Here is a 26331-nt window from a genome sequence, read left to right as displayed (position 1 = left end):
TGGGAAAAGTCCTGGAAAAACGAATCACCAACCATGCTTCATTTAAAAATCTCAGAATTTTAATATTTACTCTTTTATCTGCAAATATAATTTACGTAGAATTTTTACTGAATAAAATTAAATTAAATGAATGCATATCTATAAATCGGCATCAGTTTCCCTATCATTATTAATGCCTTTTATGGAAAAACGATCCACATTTCAGGTTCAAAACACCAAAAAATGACCTGCCTTTTTAAATTGACCGGAAGCTAATGTTAGCTGTTATTTGCTTGAAAAAGTAACCAAACGTACCTTAAAAGATCATCTGCTAAAACAGTTAATTACGTCTTAATGTAGATTAATAAACTCGTTAAAACAAGGCTATAAAATATAAAAATAAATGACAAAAGTTTCTAAAACAGCCTCAACTCTGTAGCAGGTTGTCCCGGACAATTTCCTTCACCGGTATGAAACACAAAAACCCGAAATAATGGTTCCGCTTTTAATAACATTGAGGCTTTACCGCCACCTGCTGGTTTGAAATGTGGATTGCAAAAAAATATCTGTAACATCCATCCATCTCTGTCTCCATATTTATATATATATATATATATCGTTAGATACTGTAAAAACATCCCCCGCTGTATAGGCTTATCTATTTTTCAGATGCACAGTATTTACATGTACACACTGTACAGTACAGTATTTTATTTATTTATTTATTTATTTTAATATTTATATATATATATATATATATATATATATATATATATATATATATATATATATATATATATATATATATATATATATATATATATATATATATATATATATATATATATTATGTAAATGTTATTTTTACCCATATTTGAGCTGTTTTTCTTATTTACACAGACAAATGTTTTACTTATTTATTTTTTGCTTGACAAATAAAATTGGATTGGATATTTTTTGTTTTTAACTCTTTCACTTATTCTATTTTTTTTTCTATTCTATGTGGTGTATATCTGTTGTTTATCTTCCAAAGCTCAGAAGTTCTCCCTCCAGCTCTGACGTCATCAGTCTGTTGATTTAAACAGAAACACTCTGCAGTGCTGAAGCATCAACCTGCTTAGGGGAGCGGGACCATAGATATCCATAATAGAGGCCTTTACTATGGATATCTATGAGCGGGACGACCTCCCCAAGATGGCGCCCATAATTCCTGCTCCACGACTTTTATATAAACTTTATGGACACGATCGCTCTCGGTTTCCGTAGTCCCAGGCTTTGATTGGGGACTATAAACGTTATGGGCGCGTGCTAAAAGTCATGTGACGTATTCTGGAGAAACAGAAACTCAGGCTGCTCCCTGTTGACTCGCAGGTAGGCAGCTGCTTCATTCAGTCTGCAGGCTGTGATGGAAGGAGAACAGAGAACAGCTGCTGGCTGTGCAGCAGGTAGACCAGAAAGCAGGTAATTCACGCACTCATTGCCTGAAGCTCTGCTGCTCCTGTACTGATTTAAAAATTAACATGTTTAAACTTTAATGTCCTCCTAGGGTTATTCTCAGTAGGGATTGACATTTTTTCTCAGGCATCTAAGGAGCTTTAAAGGCTCCAAAGTTACAAACACGATGGGTGTTTAGATGGGTATTGCTGTAAATAATTACTCGAGTTTTAATGTTTATCAATATCTGCTGTGACTATTGATGCGGTAACAATTATTTCAATCTGTGTCAATTTCTGTGCAAAGATCTCCATTATGAATCATTTGGCTCCAAAGCGTTCCCTCTGAGGTCATCTTTAGGTCTCTGATGCGGCAGGTAGCCTACATTTAGAGACTTTAAAAAAAAATGCACCAGAGACATCGTTGTTGTCGTTAGGTTGGTTAATTAAGCGTTTATAACTGGTAACAGTGGCTCCTCCAGAAATGTTTCATGGGGGGCCAGATGGTAGCCTGACGTAGTCCGACTCAATTCTAGTCAGAATGAGTCTGATGCTGCTCTAGCTCTATAGAGCTGTGATTATGGGGCGTGTTTTGAACGGACCAGGAAAAAAAAAGCCTCTGCACTCAATTGGATAGACCTACAACCAATAAGAGCAACGGAGTGCGTGACGTATGTTAAAGGAATAGTACACCCAAAACATGATTAGCCTTCATTTTCTACTCACCCCCATGCTGAACAACACTCTGGAGTACTTTTTTGATATCTCAAATGCATCTGGAGATCTGGGAGGCTTCTTGCTGTCTGCTGACATTCAAATAATGGAGGTCTATGGCGCCCGAGGCAGAAAGGTCCATAAAAGTCCACAAAAAACGTGTCAATATTCCTCCATACTGCTCGTCCAATGTATTCCAAGTGTCCTGAGTGGGTAGCGTCCATAATTTACTCGAAACGAAGTCATTTAGAATGTTTTTAGAGCATAAACAGTAGTGTATAGGATTTCCTAAAAGCGCGTTCTGGACGCTACGGAAGCCGGCAGACCAAATCAGATGAAAGTGCGCATTCAGCGTCTGCTCTGCCAATAATGCAAGCGTAGAAGAAGAAATGTGCTGTTTACCTGTGCAAAGAAAGAAACAACGAAAGAAAAATGTCTGAGGACTTCAGTGTTGAGGAAGAGCATGAGTTCTTTGCCGAGCTGAATGCGCACTTTCGTCTGGTTTGGTCTGCCGCGGTTTCCGTAGACTCGTGAACGCGCTTTCAGGAAATCCTATACACTACTGTTTATGCTCTAAAAACATTCTAAATGACTTCGTTTCGAGTAAATTATGGACGCTACCCACTCAGGACACTTGAAATACATTGGACGAGCAGTATGGAGGAATATTGACACTTTTTTTGTGGACTTTTATGGACCTTTCTGCCTCGGGCGCCATAGACCTCCATTATTTGAATGTCAGCAGACAGCAAGAACTGTACTATTCCTTTAAGCGACACATAGTTGTTGTCCACAAAAATCAAAGCGTGCAGTTGCACGCCTAGAATAAGAAGATGAGCCTTGATCGCGTTTCTCTGTTCCTCTTTTAAAATTAATTTGCTGTCGATATCTTCTAGAACAGACCTAATAGCAGAATCTACTCACCTCAACTCTCCTGCGGCAGCCATTGTTGTTGTCACCCAAGCGCGCATTGGTCACGTGGTTGATTACGTTACTGTTGATCACCTGTCCATCATCGTATAAAGCCCGCCCTGACAATTTGATTGGCCCGCCAGATATTGTGCTAGCATACTCACGTTAGCTCATTTGGATCACGTGCAGCCTGGAGCCGGACGCGCCACAGGGCTTTACCGTATTAACAGGAGAGGAGGAGCAAGTGAAATTAGTCACTGCTGTTTTTATAATTAATATAATATCATTTTAATTCAATTTATAAATGTTTTAAATCAGATTGGGATTCTGTGACCTTTGGCCTAAATGTTCTTTTTAAATGCGTGATATCCGTCCTTTGCTGGGAGATTGCTGCGTCCAATAGCTGCTGAACATTTCATAACGTCTAAACTCTGATCTGACTGAGAAAGATGCTCTCTGCAGCGAGGAGCCAACCAGGAGCCGAGAGGATGAGAAACTGTCCCTGATCACCTGGAACATCGATGGGCTGGATGAAGAGGAGCAGCCGGAAAGAGCCAGAAGCCTCTGCTCATACCTCCTGTCGTAAGATGAACCTCCTCGGTTTGATTTTTTTGCTGATTCCGGACCCGTTTGAACTGATCTCTCTCCACAGATACTCTGCTGACGTGGTGCTTCTTCAGGAAATGGTCCAGGCCTACATGCGCTTCATGTACAAACGTCTGGCGGACACCTACATCTTCATAGAAGGTCCTCTGGCCCATAAAGGCTTTCTGTGATTGATTTTAGCCATCTGGGATGAGGGTCTGCTGGAGGTTTCTTCCTGTTAAAATAGAGTTTTTCCTCCCCACTGTCGCTACAAACATGCTTACACTGGAAAAACAATCCAGAAATAAGTAAAAATGTCTTAAATCAAGTAGATTTACTCTTAATCTGAGCAGTTAAATTAGATAGTTTCCCAATGGAATGAGTATTTTACTCTTAACATAAGATAATTAGATCTACATCTAAATTATCTTGTTCCATTGGCAAAATGTCTCCTTTACCTCCTCAACCCAAGAATAAATGCACTTATTTTAAGAAAAAAAATGACTTCTCTAGATTTAGATTTTTTTCTAGTGTAGTGTGAGGGATTGCTGAAGAGTCAATGAGTCGATGCAATCAGCTGGTTTTCCTTAGATAGAAAACTTTGAATCAATCTGACTGGATGATCTGGTTGAACTGGAAAGTGACCTGAGATGACATGATGTGAATTGGAGCTATAGAAATAAACTGAATAGAATTGAACGCTGTGTCTCCTGCAGGTGCAAAGGAGGGTTATTTCACCATGATTCTGCTGAAGAAGTCACGCCTCACACTGCTGGACAGTCAGGTTCTCCGCTTTCCAAAGTCCCGCATGATGAGAAACCTGCTGGTTGCTCAGGTTCCTGCACCTTTAAATGTCCTTTAGAAAAACCTTTCCATGGCTGCGTTCCAATCCATGGGCTGCTTCCTCCAAGGACGCCCTCTACTTACACTGGATCCTTAGAAGGTCTTCTACCGCCGTACGCTCTGTTGCTTGGCAACCATGACGGTTGACACGCAAAGCATGGAAAGAATGAATACTGAAATTTTCAAAACCGTTTTGTTTTCATTTTTTCTTTTTTAATTGTAAAGTAAACAAAGACTAAACTCATGAGAATCCAGAGTGGAATAAAGGTTCCAACCAAAATGTGTAATGATAGAAACCTTAGTCAGTTAAATAACCCGCTGCTGTCATTTTGCACATCTCTGATGTTGCTGCTATTTTCAAATAGCCTCTCTAGCCTGGCCCTAATACTCGTCGTAAAATAGCAATGAAAATTCGGCCTCGACTCTGCGGGGTCCGTCTCACCAGGGGTCCGTTCTCGGAAGAATTTTAGATCAGTCTGATGCTACAGCAGAGGAACTTGATGGTCTTTTAAATCGAGGAAGGTTACTTACGCCTCTGAAAGCAAGAGCATCACCCTGCAGATCAGATTTATAGTCCCCACACTGCAGATATATTAGAATCTGTCCTTAAATTACAGCCAAACCCATTTATACAGTAACAGATAAAAACCTTTAGATAAACCAAACATTACCGCCACATATCTGACTCAATAACCATTTAAACAATTTCTGTAATTCATTTCAGACGCAACTATTTAAATACTTGTATTATGTTAAACTGCACTTCCAATATTCACCACTGTTTGGCGCCAGTTACCTTTTTCCTCTGATCACGGAGCAGCCGGCTTGCTTGGTCTCGCAATGAATCCTGGGATATCCAAGGATAGAGAGGATAAACCGGACCCGTCCTTCAAATCGGACAAAAAGGAGGACGCATTTGTAGGCTGCGCTATGACGTGATCGTCCTTCGAATCTGGCCTTCGGAGGACGCAGCCCATGAATTCAAACACAGCATGTATATATGTACATCTATCCCATGCAGCTTTTTATTCCTCTGGCACCTTCTTCTTCTTCTCCTTTAACTATTTGAGCTGATGTAACGAGTAAATTTCTCCACTCTGAGATCAATAAAACCAATTAATTAATCAATTCCTGAGAGGGGCTTTTATTTTGAAAATTCTGTGATGCAGGTGGTGTTCAGAGGCCAGAAGCTGCAGCTGATGACGTCCCACTTTGAGAGCTGTAAGGCCAACAGCGAGGAGAGGATGAGGCAGCTGAGGCTGGTGATGAGGAAGATGAGCCAGGCTCCAGATGACGTGACGGTTCTGTTTGGAGGAGACACCAACCTGAGAGACTATGAGGTTCCATTCTTCCCCAGGTCTCCTCTTACTGCTCTGTCTTCAGCTCTGATCCTGATGTTCTCACCCAGGTGGCTGCTGTGGGGCTTCTCCCTAATGTCTGTGACCTGTGGGAGCAGCTGGGAGAGCCGGAGAAGTGCCGCTACACGTGGGACACGGGGGCAAACACCAACAAGGAGATTGAATTCAAGTGCCGCTTCCGCTTCGACCGGGTGTACCTGCGAAGGGCCGCCCAGGACGGAGTCCCCCAGATGGACCCCCACAGCATGGCTCTGATCGGGCTGGAGAAGCTCAGGTGTGGCATGTTCACCAGCGACCACTGGGGAATCTACAGCACCTTCTCCATCAAGCCGAAAGAAACCGACTGACTTCTCTCCAAAGGAAAAATTTCTATGACCGACTATTAGGGCGAGGCTGGACATTTTTTTTTCTTCCATTGCGAGAATAAAGATGTTAAATTACAAGAATGAAGTCATCAAACATCAACCATTTCAGAAAGAAAGCTTGGAGCTCCGCCCAGCAGATGACGGACGATCAGCTCCACCAATCAGCAACCAGAGTCCACTTTGACATCCTGCCCAGTTTGATGCTGCTGCTAAAAGATTTCCTGATTGGTCAAACCGATGCTAAAGTAGAACTTCACATGATGCTCCACATTCCTCACTTTAGGGAAGAAAGTGGAAGAGTTGTCATAACTTGTTTCTCGTAATTCTAGGACTTTATTTTCTTAACATTAGGACTTTGTTCTTGTAATTTTACGGTTTTATTCTCTTAATGTTAGGACTTTATTCTCGTAATTTTACCACTTTATTCTCGTAATGTTACGACTTCATTCTCGTAATTTTACCATATTATTCTTGTAATGTTTTGACTTTATTCTCGTAATGTTTTGACTTTATTCTCATAATTTTACGACTTTATTCTCGTAATGTTACAACTTTATTCTCGTAATGTTACGACTTTATTCTCGTAATTTTACGACTATTCTCGTAATGTTACAACTTTATTCTCGTAATGTTATGACTTTATTCTCGTAATTTTACGACTTTATTCTCATAATGTTATGACTTTATTCTCGTAATTTTACGACTTTATTCTCGTAATGTTATGACTTTATTCTCGTAATTTTACGACTTTATTCTCGTAATGTTCTGACTTTATTCTCGTAATTTTACGACTTTATTCTCGTAATGTTCTGACTTTATTCTCATAATTTTACGACTTTGTTCTTGTAATTTTACGACTTTATTCTTGTAATTTTACGACTTTATTCTAGTAATGCTACAACTTTATTCTCGTAATTTTACGACTTTATTCTTGTAATTTTACGACTTTATTCTCTTAATATTACAACTTTATTCTCGTAATTTTACGACTTTATTCTAGTAATGGTACAACTTTATTCTCGTAATTTTACGACTTTATTCTAGTAATGGTACAACTTTATTCTCGTAATTTTACGACTTTATTCTCGTAATTTTACGACTTTATTCTCTTAATATTACAACTTTATTCTCGTAATTTTACGACTTTATTCTAGTAATGGTACAACTTTATTCTCGTAATTTTACGACTTTATTCTAGTAATGGTACAACTTTATTCTCGTAATTTTACGACTTTATTCTCGTAATTTTACGACTTTATTCTCGTAATATTACAACTTTATTCTCGTAATTTTACGACTTTATTCTAGTAATGGTACAACTTTATTCTCGTAATTTTACGACTTTATTCTTGTAATTTTACGACTTTATTCTCGTAATATTACAACTTTATTCTCGTAATTTTACGACTTTATTCTCGAAATAGAAGAAGAAGAAAAAATCTCTAGCCTGGCCCTAATACGCCGTCGTACGATTCAGCTTCAGGAACAAATAATAAAAGAAATATCTTTTCTACATTTACATTTTAAATTCCAAATTTTATACTTGTTTGGCTTTTGTTGCTGTAGGAGAATAGAAAGCAGAAGAATTACGTCCTGAATTGATGGAAAACCTTGAAATGAGCGTCAGATTTATGGCGGCGGTAATGTTTATTTTGGTTAAATAAATATTTAGCTCCAAACTAAATATTTAGTTTGCAAATTAAAATATATATATTTTTTAGATAAAAATTTAGCTCCAAATTAAATATTTCATTTTTTTTAGATAAATATTTAGCTCCAAATTAAATATGTAATTAACAAACTAAATATTTAATATAAATAGTATTGAGATTCCCAGGTTTTACTTTGGTAGTTCACTTCGGCTTTTTGGCAAGGGAGTTTGCATATTGGCTAAAAATTTAGCTAGCTTGGTGTTTTAGTTTGTAGGTAAATATTTATTTAACAAACTAAATATTTAATTGGCAAACTAAATATTCAGTTTGGAGCTGAATATTTATTTAAAGTCCTTTCTAAATCAAATGCGGGTGCTCATGTAGTTTCAGTGAAATTTTACGGGGAAATGGCTCCATCAGTGTTTGCTGAAATATTTGTTTTTCAGTTATCAAAAAAATGGAAAGAAAGGGAAAAAGGAAAAAAAAAAGACAAAGCTGCTCTACATAGACAAGGCAGCCATCTTGGATTTCCAGCTCAATGCTGGCTGCTATAGTTCTGTTTTTTAGGTGTTTGGGTTAATGGTTAGGATTCTTTATCTTCTCTTTTATAATTTATCTATCTTTTTAAATCATTAATCATTTTGTTTAGTTTCTTTTTTTTAATGTTAGTTGGCTCCTCCGCCTGAGTTTCCATAATAGGGCTGGGTGACAAAATGATTTGATCAATTTATTGAAGTGTTGCTGTTTTTAGAGAATATATTTTTTGGAAAATCTGGATTTATTTTCATCCATTCACTCCTTGTTCGTCGATTTTCCAGACGGGTTTCAGCTAATAATTTTCTGTTCTTGGATTTAAGCTCATAACTGATAGTCTAATATCACTAGCTTACAACATCTTGTGTGTTCAATTCTATTCATTTTGTTTCTATAGCACCAATTCACATGATGTGATCTCAGGTCACTTTCCAGTTCACCAGATCATCCAGTCAGATTCATTCAAAGTTTTCTATCCAAGGAAAACCAGCTGATTGCATCGACTCATTGACTCTTCAGCAATCCCTCACACTAAGCATGCTTGTAGCGACAGTGGAGAGGAAAAACTCCCTTTGAACAGGAAGAAACCTCCAGCAGAACCAGTCTCGAGGCCAACTGTTATTTTTCTTCTTGTGGTTTACAATGGCAGAGTCTGTCAACTGTATTTACAAGCATGGCCACAGTAAGTGGGGGTGCTTAAAAAAAATGTATTAAAAATACTTTGCACAATTTATACGTTTCTTATGAACATTTTGGGAAATTATTTTGACTTTTTTAAAATGTTTACTATTACGTGTACTTGGAATTTAAATTATTTTGATGGCCTAATCAACACAAGCTCATATAATCACTGAATCAGACTAGTAAATTTAAATAGTCTAATATCAGAAACGAGGAGGAAATATGGCTTAAAGACACATTCCAGATTCATCCGCTCATGAGGGACTTTTATCTCCACGACCTCAGAGCGCACTTCAACATTTGAACACCTGTAACCATGGCAACCCGTCTGTAGCTCAAAGTAAGAGCATGTTGCTGCTGCACACTTTCAAATCTATTTGTGCAGTTTGACGTAACCATGGTATGTTAGAGTGTTACTTTGATCTTGTGTTCTTTGTGTAATGGACGTTGAGAACTGTTCAATTACGTTTAGATAGTATAATATTATAATTTACTTGTGTTTTTTTTGTAAAAGAATTTTGGAATTAATAGAATCCTGTGTGACATAAACACAGTGACTCAGGCTCCTGCCGGCTGATCAAACCTACGTGTATACAGTAAGTGTATATGACAATAAAGTAATATATTTCTATTTATTGATTTTCTTTTTACTTGTATTTTAAATAGACCTATAGGCTTAGAAAAAAATAAAATTCAGAGGACCCTAAAATCAAAAATACTTCCAGTGGCCCTGTCAAGGAGTATTTATTTTCACCCGCAAGGAAACGCGCATTGGGTTTGCTGCATGTGCATTAGGGGTGTAGCATGTGCATTGGGAGTGTTGCAAGCGCATTAGGTGTGCTGCATGCGCATTGGGAGTGCTGCATGCGCATTAGGAGTGCTGCAAGCGCATTAGGAGTGCTGCATGCGCATTGGGAGTGCTGCAAGCGCATTAGGATTGCTGCATGCGCATTAGGAGTGCTGCAAGCGCATTAGGAGTGCTGCAAGCGCATTAGGATTGCTGCATGCGCATTGGGAGTGCTGCAAGCGCATTAGGATTGCTGCATGCGCATTAGGGGTGTAGCATGCGCATTGGGAGTGCTGCATGCGCATTAGGAGTGCTGCAAGCGCATTAGGATTGCTGCATGCGCATTGGGAGTGCTGCAAGCGCATTAGGATTGCTGCATGCGCATTAGGAGTGCTGCAAGCGCATTAGGATTGCTGCATGCGCATTAGGAGTGCTGCAAGCGCATTAGGATTGCTGCATGCGCATTGGGAGTGTTGCATGCACATTGGGAGTGCTGCATGCGCATTGGGAGTGCTGCATGCGCATTAGGAGTGCTGTATGCGCATTAGGAGTGCTGCATGCGCATTGGGAGTGCTGCATGCGCATTAGGAGTGCTGCAAGCGCATTAGGATTGCTGCATGCGCATTGGGAGTGTTGCATGCACATTGGGAGTGCTGCATGCGCATTGGGAGTGTTGCATGCGCATTGGGAGTGCTGCATGCGCATTAGGAGTTCTGCATGCGCATTAGGAGTTCTGCATGCGCATTAGGAGTGTTGCATGTGCATTAGGAGTTCTGCATGCGCATTAGGAGTTCTGCATGCGCATTAGGAGTGATCCATGTGCATTAGGAGTTCTGCATGCGCATTAGGAGTGCTGCATGCGCATTGGGAGTGTTGCATGTGCATTAGGAGTTCTGCATGCGCATTAGGAGTGTTGCATGCGCATTAGGAGTTCTGCATGCGCATTAGGAGAGCTGCATACACATTTGGAGAGCTGCATACACACTGGGAGTGCTGCATGCGCATTAGGAGTGCTGCATGCGCATTGGGAGTGTTGCATGCGCATTTGGAGAGCTGCATGCTCATTAGGAGAGCTGCATACACATTTGGAGAGCTGCATGTGCATTAGGAGTTCTGCATGCGCATTAGGAGAGCTGCATACACATTTGGAGAGCTGCATGAACACTGGGAGTGCTGCATGTGCATTAGGAGTGCTGCATGCGCATTGAGAGTGTTGCATGAACACTGGGAGTGGTGCATGTGCATTAGGAGAGCTGCATGCGCATTGGGAGTGTTGCATGAACACTGGGAGTGCTGCATGTGCATTAGGAGAGCTGCATGCGCATTGGGAGTGTTGCATGAACACTGGGAGTGCTGCATGCGCATTAGGAGAGCTGCATGCGCATTGGGAGTGTTGCATGAACACTGGGAGTGCTGCATGTGCATTAGGAGAGCTGCATACACATTTGAAGAGCTGCATGAACACTGGGAGTGCTGCATGCGCATTGGGAGTGTTGCATGCGCATTTGGAGTTCTGCATGCGCATTAGGAGTGTTGCATGCGCATTAGGAGTTCTGCATGCGCATTAGGAGTGTTGCATGCGCATTAGGAGTTCTGCATGCGCATTAGGAGAGCTGCATACACATTTGGAATGCTGCATGAACACTGGGAGTGTTGCATGCGCATTTGGAGAGCTGCATACACATTGGGAGTGTTGTATGTGCATTAGGAGTGTTGCATGCCTTTAACACAAGTTGGGAGGGAATGAATGAGTGGCCTCATTACTCAGCAGTGGGTAGAATTCCTAGAAGTGCTGCCATTTCTGAATAGAACAGGTTCCAAAAGAAGTCGGTTTGGAGGGCTGGGCAATAATTACATTTGGTGAGTCGGTTGATAGAAAAACATTGGATCAAGGTTTTACTTAGGAATCCTTTACCTGATTCATGCCTGCTTTCACCACAGAAGAAGTTACAATGGGACAGAAACGCCCTATGCAGGCATCTTGTGAGTAGGAGGTGCATTCTGTTGTTTGAGTCACTGGTGCATTCAGATTTTTGTAACTGAATGTGACTGGAAAATAAAAATCATAGGAAAACGGGTGGAGAAGTAATAAAGCTGAGTCAGAACTTAATGGGAACAAAAACATTTTAAAGGAATTGTGTTTTTTTTGTTTTGTTCTCTAAATTATTGCAATTAGCATATGAGAGAAAAAAATTCTGTACTACAAGGACTGGAAGGAAAAAGGTATTTGGGCCATTGTTCATCACACAAAAGGTGATATTCTATATTACACAGAATTTAAAAGAAAATATAACTTAGATTGCCTGCAGAGATAATTCCTATCTTTCCCACTCTTCTTATAGAAAGATACGATTTTACGCATCTCAGATTCAACAACAAAATGATAAGTGTAAATATAAATAAGGACTTTTTCCCTCTCCCAATGAAGAGGAATTTATCTTTAACCCTTTATAGGCCACCTAGTGAAATACCAATATAGTTAAAATATCAATAGTGCTATTGGAATCCAGAACAAGACCGTATTACCTTTGTAACATTCAGAAGATATGGATATTTTGATGGCAAAAATTAATGTCAATGTTAAAAAAACACCAACTTTCCCGAATATATAAATAAAAATAACAAAAGTTGTTCTTTAAGAAATTCGTAAAAAGCACTCTGAGAGTGAAAGAAACAAATTTACATTTTTTAGTTTATAAACCTAAATATAATTGTTAACTAGGCTTATTAACTTATTAACTTTTCAATAAGCATTTTACCTTTTTTTTCTTGACTTGTTAACTTTTTTTCCTAACTTAATTTCCAGTAGATAATCTATCATTTAAGGGCTCATCTAATTGGTCAAATTCCAAAATAAGATGTATAGACATGTAGCAGCATCTTTGCTGAATGGCTGGATATAGATCTTGTGCTTCTAGACCTCACTGAGGGACGGGGGGGCTCCATTTTTAAGGGGTATAAGTGATCAAAAATGTTAACTTGCTCTATAAAGGGTTAAACATGTTTTCTGAAATGGAAGTTATTGAGATCAGAACCAGATTTTCAATTATTTTCTGTATTACCAAAGATGAAAGAAGTTCAGTTTAAAACTATGTATAATTTCTATACCTGTGCAGAGTTCTTTTATTTTTTTGAGATAATTATCATTGATTATGTGTCAGTTTATTACACCTTGGTATTAGCTGCCTGTTGTGTGTCTGAACTGATGTTTTCCCTAATAGTTTATGTAATTAAGACAGTTCCTATGTCCAGATTTACAGTTATAATCCTAATAATCTTCATTCTGTATGTGGCAAATATTGGGGAATGAAATGAGAGCGGCGTCCTTCAGCTAAGAACAAAGTGTAATATTGTGTCTACTCATGTCTCCTCATCTGCTAACGTGTGTGATGTAATGATGTGGTGATGTGGCAGACTGGAGATGTATAAAATGCCTTTAATCTCAGAATTCTGACTTTTTTTTTTAGAATTCTGACTTTTTTCTCAGAATTCTGACTTTTGTTTCAGAATTCTGACTGTAATCTCAGGATTCTGACTGTTTTTTTTTTTTTTTCAAAATTCTGACTTTTTTCTCAGAATTCTGACCTTTATCCATTATTAAACTGAAATAAAATGTAAAAATCAGTTAACTTTTTTTTTTTCAGTGTCCCTAATCCTCTTCCGTATTGTGGCGATTGTTTGCCAAGCCAAACATCCTTTAAAAAAAGGTTCCATTAAACCGTCATTAAGGCACTGGGGTCAGGTTTCTATAATTGGGCAAAAGAATGTTCAACGTCCAAACTTCATGATGGTTCTCGATGATATATTTTCCTATTTCAGCCAGAGATTACAGAGTTCAAACTTTCATTTATTCTTTCTACTACCTCTCCTGTTCTGCTAAAAACCATGGGCCCCAAACCCAAAATGCCTCCTGGCCCCTAAACTTATAGAAAGTGGACTAATCCACATCATTTTCTGTCTCACTTCAGAACAATACAAGAAAAGATATACAAGATAAATAGAATCAACAATTATTAACCTACAATAAACTCTGTAAATAATTTTATTATTTATTTATATTTATTTACACAATTCAAAGTGTATATAAGGAATAAATAGCTCCAACACATATGTTCAACTCCTACTGCTGGGTTTGTGTTCATTTAAATAAATAAATTAAATCCTAATGAATAATTCTGTGAGTTTTACCAAAGTAGGACAGCAGTTTTCCTAAATCTGTGCTGTTCCTTTAAGAGGTCAAAGCCAGCGCTTGGTTTCCTAGGAGACATGTTGTTTACTTCCGGGTTGCCGCTAGCTAGAGCGACAACACGCCCAAAACAGCGAGCAAAGCGGATTAAAGTCCCGTTAGAGATGGCAGAGGAGAACGAAGACGAGATACCAGGTGAAATAAAGATGATTTAGATCAATGTCGGAGCTTTAAAGGAGAATTTTGTGATATTAACGTAGAAAGTGCGTAACCTAGCAACGTCCGGGTAATTAGCTACCTTAGACCCTCACGTTAGCTCCTGCATTAGCCCACAGGCTAACGAATAAAGAACATATTAGTTCATATTTTCTTAAACATTAACTTTATGTGCTCCGTTTGTTGTTTTTAAGGGTTCATTAAATTTACACCTCAGATGATTTTCACCTCCAGATCACATTTAGCTTCAGTTTAAAATAGATTTAAAAGGTTCTAAAGAGAAAACCTGTTTTTTTATCTGACTGTTTTAATTTAAAGATGTTTAAGGATGATCAGGGGCGGATTTAGGGAAATCTGGGGCCCTAGCAAAGACAGGCAGGGGACCCTCTGAATGGAGAAGACAACACATAGAACAGCCCCATTCTACAGATAGATAAATGTTAATAGAATAGACATCCATTATCTGTTCTAGGTTGTGTCCCTCTCTTCTTGTCCCTTTTCTTCTTGTTTTTCTCTCTATGTTTTGTACTCAGCTGACTTTTCATGCTGTCTTTGATTGGGCTGAGACACACTTAATATTATCATCGTTCTGATGGAATTTTAGTTAAAAACATAATTAATGTGCAAAAATAAGGAATTGCTGTATCAACCATGCATGTAAACAGAGTTTGATGGGGGCCCCCAGGAACTTGGGGCCCTAGGCACCTACCCGGTATTGCCTAATGGTAAATAGTTTGTTTTTGTTTTTTTACGCTCATCTTCCTGCAGAATCAGGAGCAGTTTTCACATTTGGAAAGAGCAAGTTTGCAGATAACATCCCCAGTAAGTTCTGGCTGAAGAACGACGTACCTTACAGGATCGCCTGTGGAGATGAACACACCGCCTTAATCACAGGTAAAAACTGTGTTTTTATTTAAATTTAAACTCCTCATGAAGTCCGCTGGTGTAGATTCTCAGTCATCCAGGTCAGAGTCATTCCAAAAAAAGTTAAAAAACAATCCAGTGGACTTTGTTTCCAAGTTTGAAGACGTTTCTCTTCCATCCAGGAAGCTTTTTCAATTCAAAATGTCAGAAATATCGTTGAGTTCCAGGTTTTATAGAGTAGCCGAACTAAAACAGAAGGGAAGAACAAAGAACAGAAACACATCAAAGATGCTTTTTAAACCTGTGGAGACACAAACTGGGTGTTTGTCAAACCAGCAAAGAAAATTGAGAAGATTAAACAAAAAAACATCTCCATCCCATCATGTTGCTGGAGTCTCTGAAAAACTCAAGAGGATTTTCTCCAAACACAAAATCCCAGAATATTTCAAACCAAACAAGATCCTTAAACAGAGACTAGTTCATCTTAAAGATAAAACCCCCAGACCTAATCTGAGCAGAGTGTCTGCAGGTCAATGCTCTGATCTTTCTATTGGAGAAACCAAACAACCTCTCCACAGACGCATGGCCCAACACAGAAGAGCGCCCTGCTCTGGACAAGCAGTACATCTACACCTGATGGACAAAGGACATTCTTTGGAGGACCAGAATGTTCACATTTTGGACAAAGAAGAAGCCATCTATGTTAGGAAAGAAAAAACAATCTTAACCTTTCAAAAGGCGCTAAGTGAAATCCTTTAAAAATCAAAATTTCAAGCCTATAGTGTTGAATTTTGTCAATTTTTTCATTTTTTCTCTTGAATTTTTAACATTTAATAAACTTTTTACCTTTTGAACTTGACATTTTAACTTTTTAATTAGTTTTTTAACCTTTTTTTGCCCCCCCCAACTTAATTTATATATCATAATCTATCATTCAATGGCTCAGCTATTTGGTTAAATGCAAAAATATAAGATGTACGATGCCATGTAACAGGATCTTTGCTGAATGGCCAGATATATAACATAGATCTTGTGCCTCTAGACCTCACTGGGGGGGGGCTCAATTGTAAGGAGTATGCAAGGGATCAGAAAGGGTAACTTAAACAGAGGAGAACAGAAGACCTCACCTATTCAGCCAGGCCAACTATTCCCTCTAACAACCCCCCCCCCCCCCCCCCCCCCCCCCCCCCCCCCCTTTCAGGGATATAGACAGGTATGGGGCATTGCAGGCTAACAAAGAAGCCAAACGACCCCCATTCCAAAGGGGGGGACCCGTTCATCCGTTTCTATTTGCTTGTTTTCTAAACTAAAACCAGGCTTTGTTGGGCTGCTGGATAAAACCTGGAACTAAACGCTATTTCTGACATTTTGATTGAAAAATCTTCCTGGATGGAAGAGAAACGTCTTCAAACTTGGAAACAAAGATCAGTGGATTGTTTTTTTTTTCCTTTTTTGGGGAATTCTCCTGAAGAAGAAGCAGAGTTTTACTGAGTTTCTCTGTTTGTTTCCTCAGAAAACAAGAAGCTGTTCATGTTTGGCAGTAACAACTGGGGCCAGCTGGGTCTGGGCTCCAAGCAGACGGTGCATAAACCCACCTGTGTCAAAGGTAGCCTGAGCCGTCAGACTGAGGATGGAGGCAGTTATACGTAGAACGGTGACGATGCTGATGTTGTTTTGTTTTTCAGCCTTAAAGTCTGAAAAAGTCCAGCAGGTGGCGTGCGGACGGAACCACACTCTGATCAGCACCGGTCTGTTTCCTGTTTCCAGAACCACGGTTTGTCCTTGATTTGAATTTCCACTCCTTCATGCTGGGTGTCTGTCAGCAGAGCGGGGCCACGTGTACGCCTGCGGGGGGAACGGCGAGGGGCAGCTGGGGCTGGGCGACTGCGAGGAGCGGACCACCTTCCAGAGGGTGAAGTTCTTCGACTCTCTGGGACCAATCAGGATGCTCGCTGCGGGTTCAAACACCTCGGCCGCTCTCACAGGTGAGAGGCGGCCGTTTGCTCAGAGCTACGCCGCTTTGAATTTATTTACTTATTCCTGATACCTTTTAATCAGAGAAAAAGATGAAACATTTAAACCTTTTTTTATTTTACCAACTAGAAACATCAACTGAAACTTTTCAAAAAGCAGCTTATCTTTATTTAGGAAAATTTTTAATAAATTCTTTTTAAAGTATTTTTGTTCCCCTTAGGTTCTGACTCAGCCTTAAACTGAAAGAATGTCTTGTTTTATTCAGGAAAGCAATTTGATATATTCCCATTAATTTTTTTTCCCCAAAAGTAACTTTTAACAATATTTTAGTTTTAAATATTGTAAATTACTGTGAAGAGGATAAAAAGGCACCAATTTTTAGTTTGTTTTTCAGAAAAAGAAGGTTTATGGAAGTACATTTATTTATGGAATTTTTATCTGGTGAAAATTCAGCTACAAAAAAATAAAATTCCCTGCAAAAAATTCAAGTGCATCAAATTTCAGCTGAAGTCTTTACATGTGAATTTTTTGCAGATATTTTTTTTGCTCTTGAATTTTTTTGCATGTGATTTTCTTTGCAGGGATTTTTCTTTTTTTTTTGTACCTGATTTTTTTGCAGGGGTTTTTTTTTTTCGTACCAGATTTTTTTTTTTTTGCAGGTAAATTTTTTGAAGGTGATGTTTTTTGTAGCTGATTTTTTTTTGTAGCTAATTTTTTTTTCAAATTAATTTTTTGCAGGTGAATTTTTTTTGTAGCTGATTTTTTTTTTGTAGCTATTTTTTTTTTCAAATTAATTTTTTGCAGGTGAATTTTTTTGTAGCTGATTTTTTGCAGGTAAATTTTTTGCAGGTGTTTTTTTTTTTTGTAGCTGATTTTTTTTGCAGGTGATTTTTTTTTTGTAGCTGATTTTTTTTTGCAGGTAAATTTTTTGCAGGGGATTTTTTTTTGTTGCTGATTTTTTTTTTTTGCAAGTGATTCCTTGCAGTTCATTTTTTTGCTTCTGATTTTTTATGCTACACTCTGTTGGACTCAGAGTGTAGCATAAAGCTGGTGCTCTGATTGGTCGGTTAATAGATCAAAGCTGTTTGAAACAACCAACACCATAGAAGAAGAAAAACATGGTCCGCTCTGCTGCAGGAGTCTCCTCAGAAACATTTGAGTGGGTTTGATGTTTGCAGCGAGCGGGAAGCTGTTCATGTGGGGCGAGAACACGGAGGGTCAGATCGGTCTGGGGAAGGCCAGCCAGGCGTCCACGCCGCAGGAAGTCAGCGTGGGTCGTCCAATCAGCTGGGTGTCCTGTGGATACTACCACTCTGCTCTGGTGACGGGTGAGACCAGAACAACACAACTTCTGACTCTTGTTATGAACCTATGGATAAATAATGCTGATTAGAACCAAAAACTGTTTTTTTTTTATGGTGTTTATCAATTAACCCTTTATAGGGCTCTCATTGAAATACTTTGAAAATCTAATTTTTAAGCTAAGAATGATTTGGAGGACAAGAAAATACCTTTTTACTTTTGTTACAGGCTTAACCCCATGATCTCAGCCTCCTCAAAGGGAGTTTTTCCTCTCCACTGTCGCTACAAGCATGCTTAGTGTGAGGGATTGCTGAAGAGTCAATGAGTCGATGCAATCAGCTGGTTTTCCTTAGATAGAAAACTTTGAATCAATCTGACTGGATGATCTGGTTGAACTGGAAAGTGACCTGAGATGACATGATGTGAATTGGTTCTATAGAAATAAACTGAATAGAATTGAACCCCCCCGTAATAAAACCAGTCGTTCATACGCGGAGCATCTCTAATCAGTATATTTCTATCTCTCGTTTTAACGGCGGCCTTGAAGCTTAGATCCCGCTGATGGATGGAAACGCAGCAGAGCTTTGACTCGTGGTCCTTCTCTCTGCAGCCGACGGAGCTCTGTACACGTTCGGGGAGCGGGACAGCGGCAAGCTGGGCCTGGGGACGGAGCAGCTGCCCGGACACAGAGTTCCTCAGAGGGTGAAGAGCATCAAGGAGGCGGTGAAGCAGGTGGCGTGCGGCGGGGGACACACTGTGGCTCTGACCGGTACGGACCGGACCTTAGAGAGGAACTACATGTTTGGTTCCCTGGTTTCATCTTTTCCTCGTTTAGTTTAGATTTCTTTACATTTAGATTAAATTGATTACGCATTAATTTATTCATTTTAACTAAATAAGATTAGTTCTCCTCCATTTTGTTACTCTGCTTTTCTCTACTGCTCTGGGCCTCCTCCTCTTCTTCATCTTCTCTCATTCTGGTCTTCATCACCATCTTCAGTCTCACTCCTCTCCTCCTCCTTACTTTCTTCCTGCTCTTCATCTTTTTCTTCCTCCATATCTTCGTTTTCTTCACCTTCGCCCCCCTCCTCCTTACTTTCTTCCTGCTCTTCATCTTTTTCTTCCTCCATATCTTCGTTTTCTTCACCTTCGCCCCCCTCCTCCTTACTTTCTTCCTGCTCTTCATCTTTTTCTTCCTCCATATCTTCGTTTTCTTCACCTTCGCCCCCCTCCTCCTTACTTTCACTCTCTTCTTTACCCTTTTCCTCCTCTTCCTCTTTTTTGTCCTCCTCTTGGCTTTCAGCCTCCTCCTCTTCCTACTCCTTCTCCTCCTTTTCTGTTTCCTCCTCCTTGTTATCACTCTGCTTCTCTCCACTCCTCTCTCTCTCTCCTCTTCCTCTCCCACATTTCTCTTCCTTTCTTCCTCCTCTTCCTCACTCCCTTCCGTTTCCTCTGATGACTTCAGAGTGTTGCTTTCATCTTCTTCTTCCTCATTTTTTGACCTCCCTCCTTCTTCATCACTCTTTGCTCCTTTACTCTGCGTCTCCTGACTTGATCCTTCCTCCTCTTCTTCCTCCCTATCTCCTCCTTTGCTTCCTTTCCCCTTACTTTTGTTCTTTCCTCCTCCTCCAGATCTCCTGGTAGAGGAGTGTCGCTGTCTCTCTATTCCTCTCTTTTCTCCTCTCCTCCTTTTAATTCATAAATTTTTACCTAAATGAAACATTAATAAGTTAATTTTAGATTTATTTCCTTTCCCACTAAGTTCTTTAATAATTCCAGATATTTGCTGAACCATGACTGAAATGTTTTTCGAGCAGAAACAGGAAGTGGTGTTTTTTATTTGATGACCCGTTAGCCGATGCTCTCCCGCCTTTCAGAGGACGACGTCTACTCGTTCGGACTGGGCCAGTTCGGGCAGCTGGGTCATGGGACGTTCATCTTCGAGTCGCGGCTGCCCCGCCCCGTGGAGCACTTCCAGAAGGGCCGGGCGCTCCGGGTGTCCTGCGGCGAGAACCACACGGCCGTGGTGACAGGTGAGCGCCGCCCCACCCGATCAGAACCGAGCGGTCGGTGTCCCAGCTCTTAAACCCGACTCTTTCCTCAGAGGGGGGGCTGCTGTACACCTTCGGAGACGGTCGTCATGGCAAACTGGGCCTGGGGGAGGAGAACTTCACCAACCAGTTCAAACCCACTCTGTGTCCTCGCTTCCTGAAGTACCACGTCCAGGCGGTGAGTTCTGCTTCCGGTGCGGCTGTTCTTCGCCGAGGCGGCGCCGCTGACCCGTGTTCCTGTCCAGGCGGTGTGCGGAGGCTGCCACATGGTGGTTCTGGCCCGGCCCAGAGACCCGTCTGCCCCCGACGTCCTTCTGGAGGACGATGATGTCACGGAGGACGTCCTGGAGAGGCCCTACGTGGAGCTGCTGGGGGACGCCGCCGTCCCGTCTCTGCAGCGGAGCCTGTCGGCCCGGGTTCGCCGCAGAGAGAGGGTGGGTTCTGAGGCCTGAAGCTGATCGGGTCAGAACCAGAACCAGAACCGGCTGATGGAATCTGTTTTTCTGGCCTTCAGGAACGATCTCCGGACCAGTTTGGAACCACGATTGGCACGCTGCCTGCCGGCTTCCTGCCCGTCCCGCCCAGGCTGCCTCCACCCGAGCTGAGCCACAGGAAGGTTCTGAAAGGGTCCAACCGACAGCCCAGCTCAGGCTCCGCCCCTCAGGGTACCTAGCCCCTCCCACACCTCCTGCTGCGTTAGAACCAATGGGTCACTATCGACCCGCCTCATCTGGATTAGAAAGAAACTAAAGATCAGATTAGAGATTAAATCTGTTCTACAGATTTTATCTAGTTTTATCCTCCTGATCTAAAAGTAGATTAAAAATAGATTATTTATTAGTTCTGAACTTTTGGTTTTTCAGTTAGGATTTTTGATATTAAAAATGCTTTTTTTATACAAAATTAAAATACAAATATAGCTGAAATATTAATGAAGAATAGGATTATATTTCTAGCTGTATTTTATTTTATATTAGTATTTTTTGCTTATATACTGAAGCGTGTTGCATTTACCAAAGGAAAAAAAATAATAAATCAGACAGCTTATCTCATAATTAGAGCAGGAGGCGGGGTTACCAATCTACTCGCTCTGGAGAGCAGAGTTCGCTGCTTTTAGATGTTGTCTCCAAAGTCTCCAGTAGCAGAAAAAAGTCTCTAGATTTGGCGCTAGGAGCTTTTTAGAAATCAAAGTGCTAGAGGGGTCTGAAAAGTGGCTAAATATAGCGACTAAAGCGCTAAGTTGGCAACACTGCTCTTTGCATGGTTTGTTTTCAAATGGTTTGCTGCTGTCTGTTTGGACCTTTCTGAACATGTGCAGCAAATGGACTGATCCAATATGGTGGACACTGAACTTAATATTATCAGTGTTCTGATGGCATTTTAGTTAAAAACATAATTGGGGTCCCCAGCAACTTGGGACCCTAGGTTATTGTAACCTGACTCCGCCAGATGGATTTGCTCCGCATATCCATCTGGAAACCTTCCGTTGAAGTAATTTTGGGAAGGGGCGAAAATACTGGTTAGCTGATTGGCCTATGTTGGTGATAGACGGGCCAAATAAACCAATCAGATCAACGAAGCATATGACGTACTAACAGAGCGACGACGAAGAGGAGCCAATTAATAGATCAAACTCTTGCCGAAACCAGTCGGGAGAAGAGCAAAAACATCTTTTCCTCTGAGAAAAGCCTCCAGAGCAGTGTTTTGCTCTTCTGTCAGTGAAGAAATATTCTGTAATTCCGATAAAACTTGCTCGATAGCCACGCTAACGCTAGTTTCATCGTCTGAAGCCGCCATGTTCTTTAGACTGAACTGTCGCGCTTCTCGTTGCGTCACACCTCAACCCGCCTCAAAGCCAACGCTGATTGGACGTTCGTTTGGTGAACGGCTCCAAATTTTCTTCAACGGAGAGTCTCCAGACTGATCTGCGAGGGAAACCTTGAAAGTTCGCGAGATCAGGATGGTCTCACGAGGCTACGGTTAGTGCCTAGTTTTTCCTTATGGTAAATCCCTCCTTGGTCACATAACTAAAAGCAAATAAAAGCAGATAAAATCCGACAACCCACTCATTGTTCACTTCTCATGTTGCATAGCTCAGCAACGATTGTCCTTCCTGGTCTCCTAAAGATGAAAGATACTATAAATGCTAGATACCGATCTCCTAGTTATGAGATAAACTGTCTGATTATTTTTCTTTGGTCAATGCAACATGCTTCTGTACTTACAGAACCACACATTAATTTTTTAAATTAATATAATACATTTTTTTGTTTTCACATTCATTTAAATGGCATCATATTAATATAAACATTTATTTTTAAAAATATGAATAATATAAATGGTAATGTAATAATTTAAGGAATTGGTCAACTTTTTATTCAGCCCACTGTTTTTTATAGAAGCATGTTGCATTCACCAAAGAAAAAACATCATACAGCTTATCTCGTAATTAAGAGATAATTATCTCTTAATTACGAGAAAAGATCTCATAATTAAAATAAAAAGTCTCATAATTAAGAGATCATATCTTGAAATTACGAGATCTTTGCTCAAAGTTTTTGAGCAAAGATCTCGTAATTTCAAGATACGATCTTGTAATTAAGAGATCTTATCTTTGGTGAATGAAATACACTTCTTTAGTTTTTTTTTTATTCATACACATATTTTGGTTTTATTTATTTTTTTTGTATTTGGATGAATATAAAACAACTGTTTTGTTATTTACTAAATTTTAATCTTTCCATAAAATGTTAAATCGGGTACCTCTGAAATATTTTAGATTCAAAGTTATTTATATTTTCACCATTATTCAGTGATTAATTTATATTTTAGTTATTTTTTATTAGAAGTATAGCTAATTTTAACAAATAAATCTGAGTCTATTTGGATCAGTTTTTCTGTCTCGCAGCTAATAAGCGATTAAAGCTAAATGATGACGGTTGCGGTGCGTTTTGGTGAGTTGTGCGGTGTTCCTCAGAGCAGACGGCGTGCCGGGCCGGCAGCGTGGCGGAGAGCCTGACGGACACAGACAGCGTTAGAGGTTTGGGAGAAACCTGCGACTTCCTGAACATGGTGAGAAGCGTGTGAGCTGCTCCTGCTGAAGAGCGGCCGAAGCTTCCCGCTCATCAGACTCTCGCTTTGTTTGACAGACGCATGTGATGAAGATGGATCCTGCTGATCAAAGCCTCACTCTGTCTCCTCTGGAGAAGGTAGGTCCGCCTCAGGATCCTACGGCTGTTCTGGGAACCTTTCTGTCCTTCATCAGGCTGAGCTTGTTTCTGGTTTCCTCCTGTCTTTATAAAAAGTGTATTTTATTTTGAAAGGACCAGAAACAACCTGCAGCCTCTTTTCTTCTTTCCTGCCTCTTCTTCTCTCCTCTAACTCCTCCTTTTTTTCCGTCCTCTGCTGCCTTCTGTGCCGGACAGAGGAAGCCTCGGCCAATCAGAGAGCAGAGTCGGAAAAAGCTCTCTGAGGGGAGGGGCTCCTCCGCCAAGCCTCCGTCTCATCAGAGAGGCGCCGGGTCGGCTCGCCGGGAAGGACCCGCCGGGCTCCCTGAGGGCGGAGACGCTCGCTCCTCGTCCGGCCGGAAGGAGAAAACGGGTCCGAACAAAGAGAATCTCCTGCTGGGTGTGGAGCAGAGCAGGAGAACCGATAACAGGGATGCTCAGAGGGGGCGTGAAGCCGCTAAAGCGACGTCCAAACGCCAGAAACCAGCGGCGGACTGGAAACGACGTCCAGAAACCGGGAAGAAAGGTTCCGGACCCGTTAGAGCGGGAAAAGAGTCCAGATCCATTAGAGTTAAAGGGAAACCGTCGGCTGGTTCTTTGACGGACCTCAGTCTGACCACAGAGAGCTCTCAGCCAATCGCTGCACAGAACAAGGGACCCAGAACCAGACCCGACCCGGATTCTGCCAAAAGGTCCAAAAACGAGAGGAACAGGAAAGAAGCAGCGAGCAAGAAGGAACCAGGAAGGAAGGAGGCGTCGGGTCTGGGTCTGATCGCCGGAGCCGCCGCCCTGACAGCAGGGGGCGCCGTGTTAGTCCAACAGATGGCCTCCGACAGCCCGACCAGAACCCCGTCTGGGTCAGAGAGGAGCCCGACCAGAACCCCGTCTGGGTCAGAGAGGAGCCCGACCAGAACCCCGTCTGGGTCAGAGAGGAGCCCGACCAGAACCCCGTCTGGGTCAGAGCGGAGCCCGACCAGAACCCCGTCTGGGTCAGAGAGGAGCCCGACCAGAACCCGGTCTGGGTCAGAGAGGAGCCCGACCAGAACCCCGTCTGGGTCAGAGCGGAGCCCGACCAGAACCCCGTCTGGGTCAGAGAGGAGCCCGACCAGAACCCGGTCCGGGTCAGAGCGGAGCAGAACCGAACCGGAGGAATCAGAATCCCGCTCTGCTGAGGATGTCAGCCACCAGTCAGCCGTCAGCATCAACGTCATTCCTGCTTCTGAGAGTCCAAGACAGAGTCAGGAGGAAACGGAGGAGGAGGTCGGATCTGCTGCAGCTGGACAGGAGGAGGAGGAGCAGGAGGAGGAGCAGGAGGAGGAAGGATGGAGAAGCAGCCCTGATGGGAGCCAGAAGGAGGAGAGGACGGTTAGTGAGGAGAAAACAGAGGAGGAGAGAGACAGCGACACTCTTCAACCAGAAGATCTGGAGGAGGAAGAGGAGGAGGAAGAAGATGAGGAAGAGGAAAGGACAACAGAGAGCGGAAACGAGACTGAAGAGAAAGGAAGCAAAGGAGGAGATATGGAGGAAGATGAGGAGGAGGAAGGATCAAGTCAGGAGACGCAGAGTAAAGGAGCAGAGAGTGATGAAGAGGAGGAAGGAAGTTCAAAAAGTGAGGAAGAGGAAGATGAAAGCGACACTCTGAAGTCATCAGAGGAAACGGAAGGGAGTGAGGAAGAGGAGGAAGAAAGGAAGAGGGATCTAGAAGGAGAGGAAGAGGAGGAGGCAGAGAGCAGTGGAGAAAAGCAGAGTGACAAAATGGAGGAGGAGGATGAAACAGAACAGGAAGAGGAGGAAGAGGAAGAGGAGGAAGAGACTGAAAGCCAAGAGCGGGAGGAAGAGGAGGAGGAAGAGGCTGAAAGCCAAGAGGAGGAAGAAAAAGAGGAAGAGGAGGAGGAAGGTGAAGAAGAGAGTGAAAGTAAGGGGGAGGAGGAAGAAGGTGAAGAAAACGAGGGTGAGGAGGAAGAAAAAGATGAAGAGAAGGAAGAAAGTGAAGAGGAGGAAGGAAGTGAAGAGGAGGAAGGAAGTGAAGAAGAGGAGGAAGAAGGTGAAGAAGAGGAGGAAGGAAGTGAAGAAGAGGAGGAAGAAGGTGAAGAAGAGGAGGAAGGAAGTGAAGAAGAGGAGGAAGAAGAGGAGGAGGAAGAGGAGAGTGAGGAGGAGGGGAATAGTGATACTGAAGATGGTGATGAAGACGAGAATGAGAGTGAAGATGAAGATGAGGAGGAAGAGGAGGTTGTGAAGATGAAGAAACCTTCAGTGGGGAAACATCAAAGCAGCAAACCAGCAGCTGAAGCAAAGCAGAGACGAGGAAGAGGAGGACCATCAGCTGGTGAGGAAGAGGAGTTCTGGGAGGACGTCCTTCCTGAATACCTGAGCCTTAGATAACGCCATCCGACCGTCATCCATCCGACCGTCATCCATCCAACCGTCATCCATCCAACCATCATCCATCCAACCTTCATCCATCCAACCATCATCCATCCAACCGTCATCGAACAAACCATCATCCAACAAACTCTGATCTGGTCCATCCAATGAACCGACACCCAGGCAACCAGCACCCAAGCAACTGTCACCCAACCGTCATCCACCCAACCGTCATCCACCCAACCTTCATCCATCCAACTGTCATCCATCCAACCGTCATCCATCCAACCATCATCCACCCAAC

The 26331-nt window shown here is 41.6% G+C and overlaps 3 protein-coding genes across 5 annotated transcripts in view; 2 read left to right on the top strand and 1 right to left on the bottom strand.

The window, feature by feature from the left end:
- nhej1 (nonhomologous end-joining factor 1) overlaps positions 1-459 on the bottom strand; it is a 42546-nt gene extending 42087 nt beyond the window's left edge. For all 3 annotated transcript variants that reach the window (XM_038302319.1, XM_038302320.1, XM_038302321.1), the window contains exon 1: positions 295-459. The gene's annotated coding sequence lies outside the window, so the exon portion shown is untranslated. The remainder of the gene's footprint in view (positions 1-294) is intronic.
- Positions 460-1173: 714 nt separating this feature from the next.
- On the top strand, positions 1174-6248 carry LOC119794674 (tyrosyl-DNA phosphodiesterase 2-like). Its single transcript, XM_038302322.1, has 6 exons — positions 1174-1440; positions 3501-3620; positions 3691-3785; positions 4340-4458; positions 5636-5806; positions 5875-6248. The coding sequence occupies exons 1-6, from the start codon at positions 1385-1387 to the stop codon at positions 6169-6171; spliced, it is 858 nt and encodes a 285-aa protein (XP_038158250.1). The 5' UTR covers positions 1174-1384; the 3' UTR covers positions 6172-6248.
- Positions 6249-14096: 7848 nt separating this feature from the next.
- rpgrb (retinitis pigmentosa GTPase regulator b) lies at positions 14097-26131 on the top strand. The gene is made up of 14 exons (XM_038302316.1): positions 14097-14224; positions 15014-15139; positions 16623-16715; positions 16795-16857; positions 16936-17094; positions 18262-18411; positions 18996-19154; positions 20263-20418; positions 20490-20614; positions 20682-20870; positions 20951-21101; positions 23414-23508; positions 23586-23645; positions 23862-26131. The coding sequence occupies exons 1-14, from the start codon at positions 14110-14112 to the stop codon at positions 26043-26045; spliced, it is 3825 nt and encodes a 1274-aa protein (XP_038158244.1). The 5' UTR covers positions 14097-14109; the 3' UTR covers positions 26046-26131.
- The last annotated feature ends 200 nt before the right edge of the window (positions 26132-26331 follow it).

Source organism: Cyprinodon tularosa, unplaced genomic scaffold (assembly GCF_016077235.1).
Source record: "Cyprinodon tularosa strain WSP-4 unplaced genomic scaffold, ASM1607723v1 ctg486, whole genome shotgun sequence".
In the NCBI taxonomy this organism is placed as follows: domain Eukaryota; kingdom Metazoa; phylum Chordata; class Actinopteri; order Cyprinodontiformes; family Cyprinodontidae; genus Cyprinodon; species Cyprinodon tularosa.
This window is presented reverse-complemented; position numbering and strand designations above follow the sequence as displayed.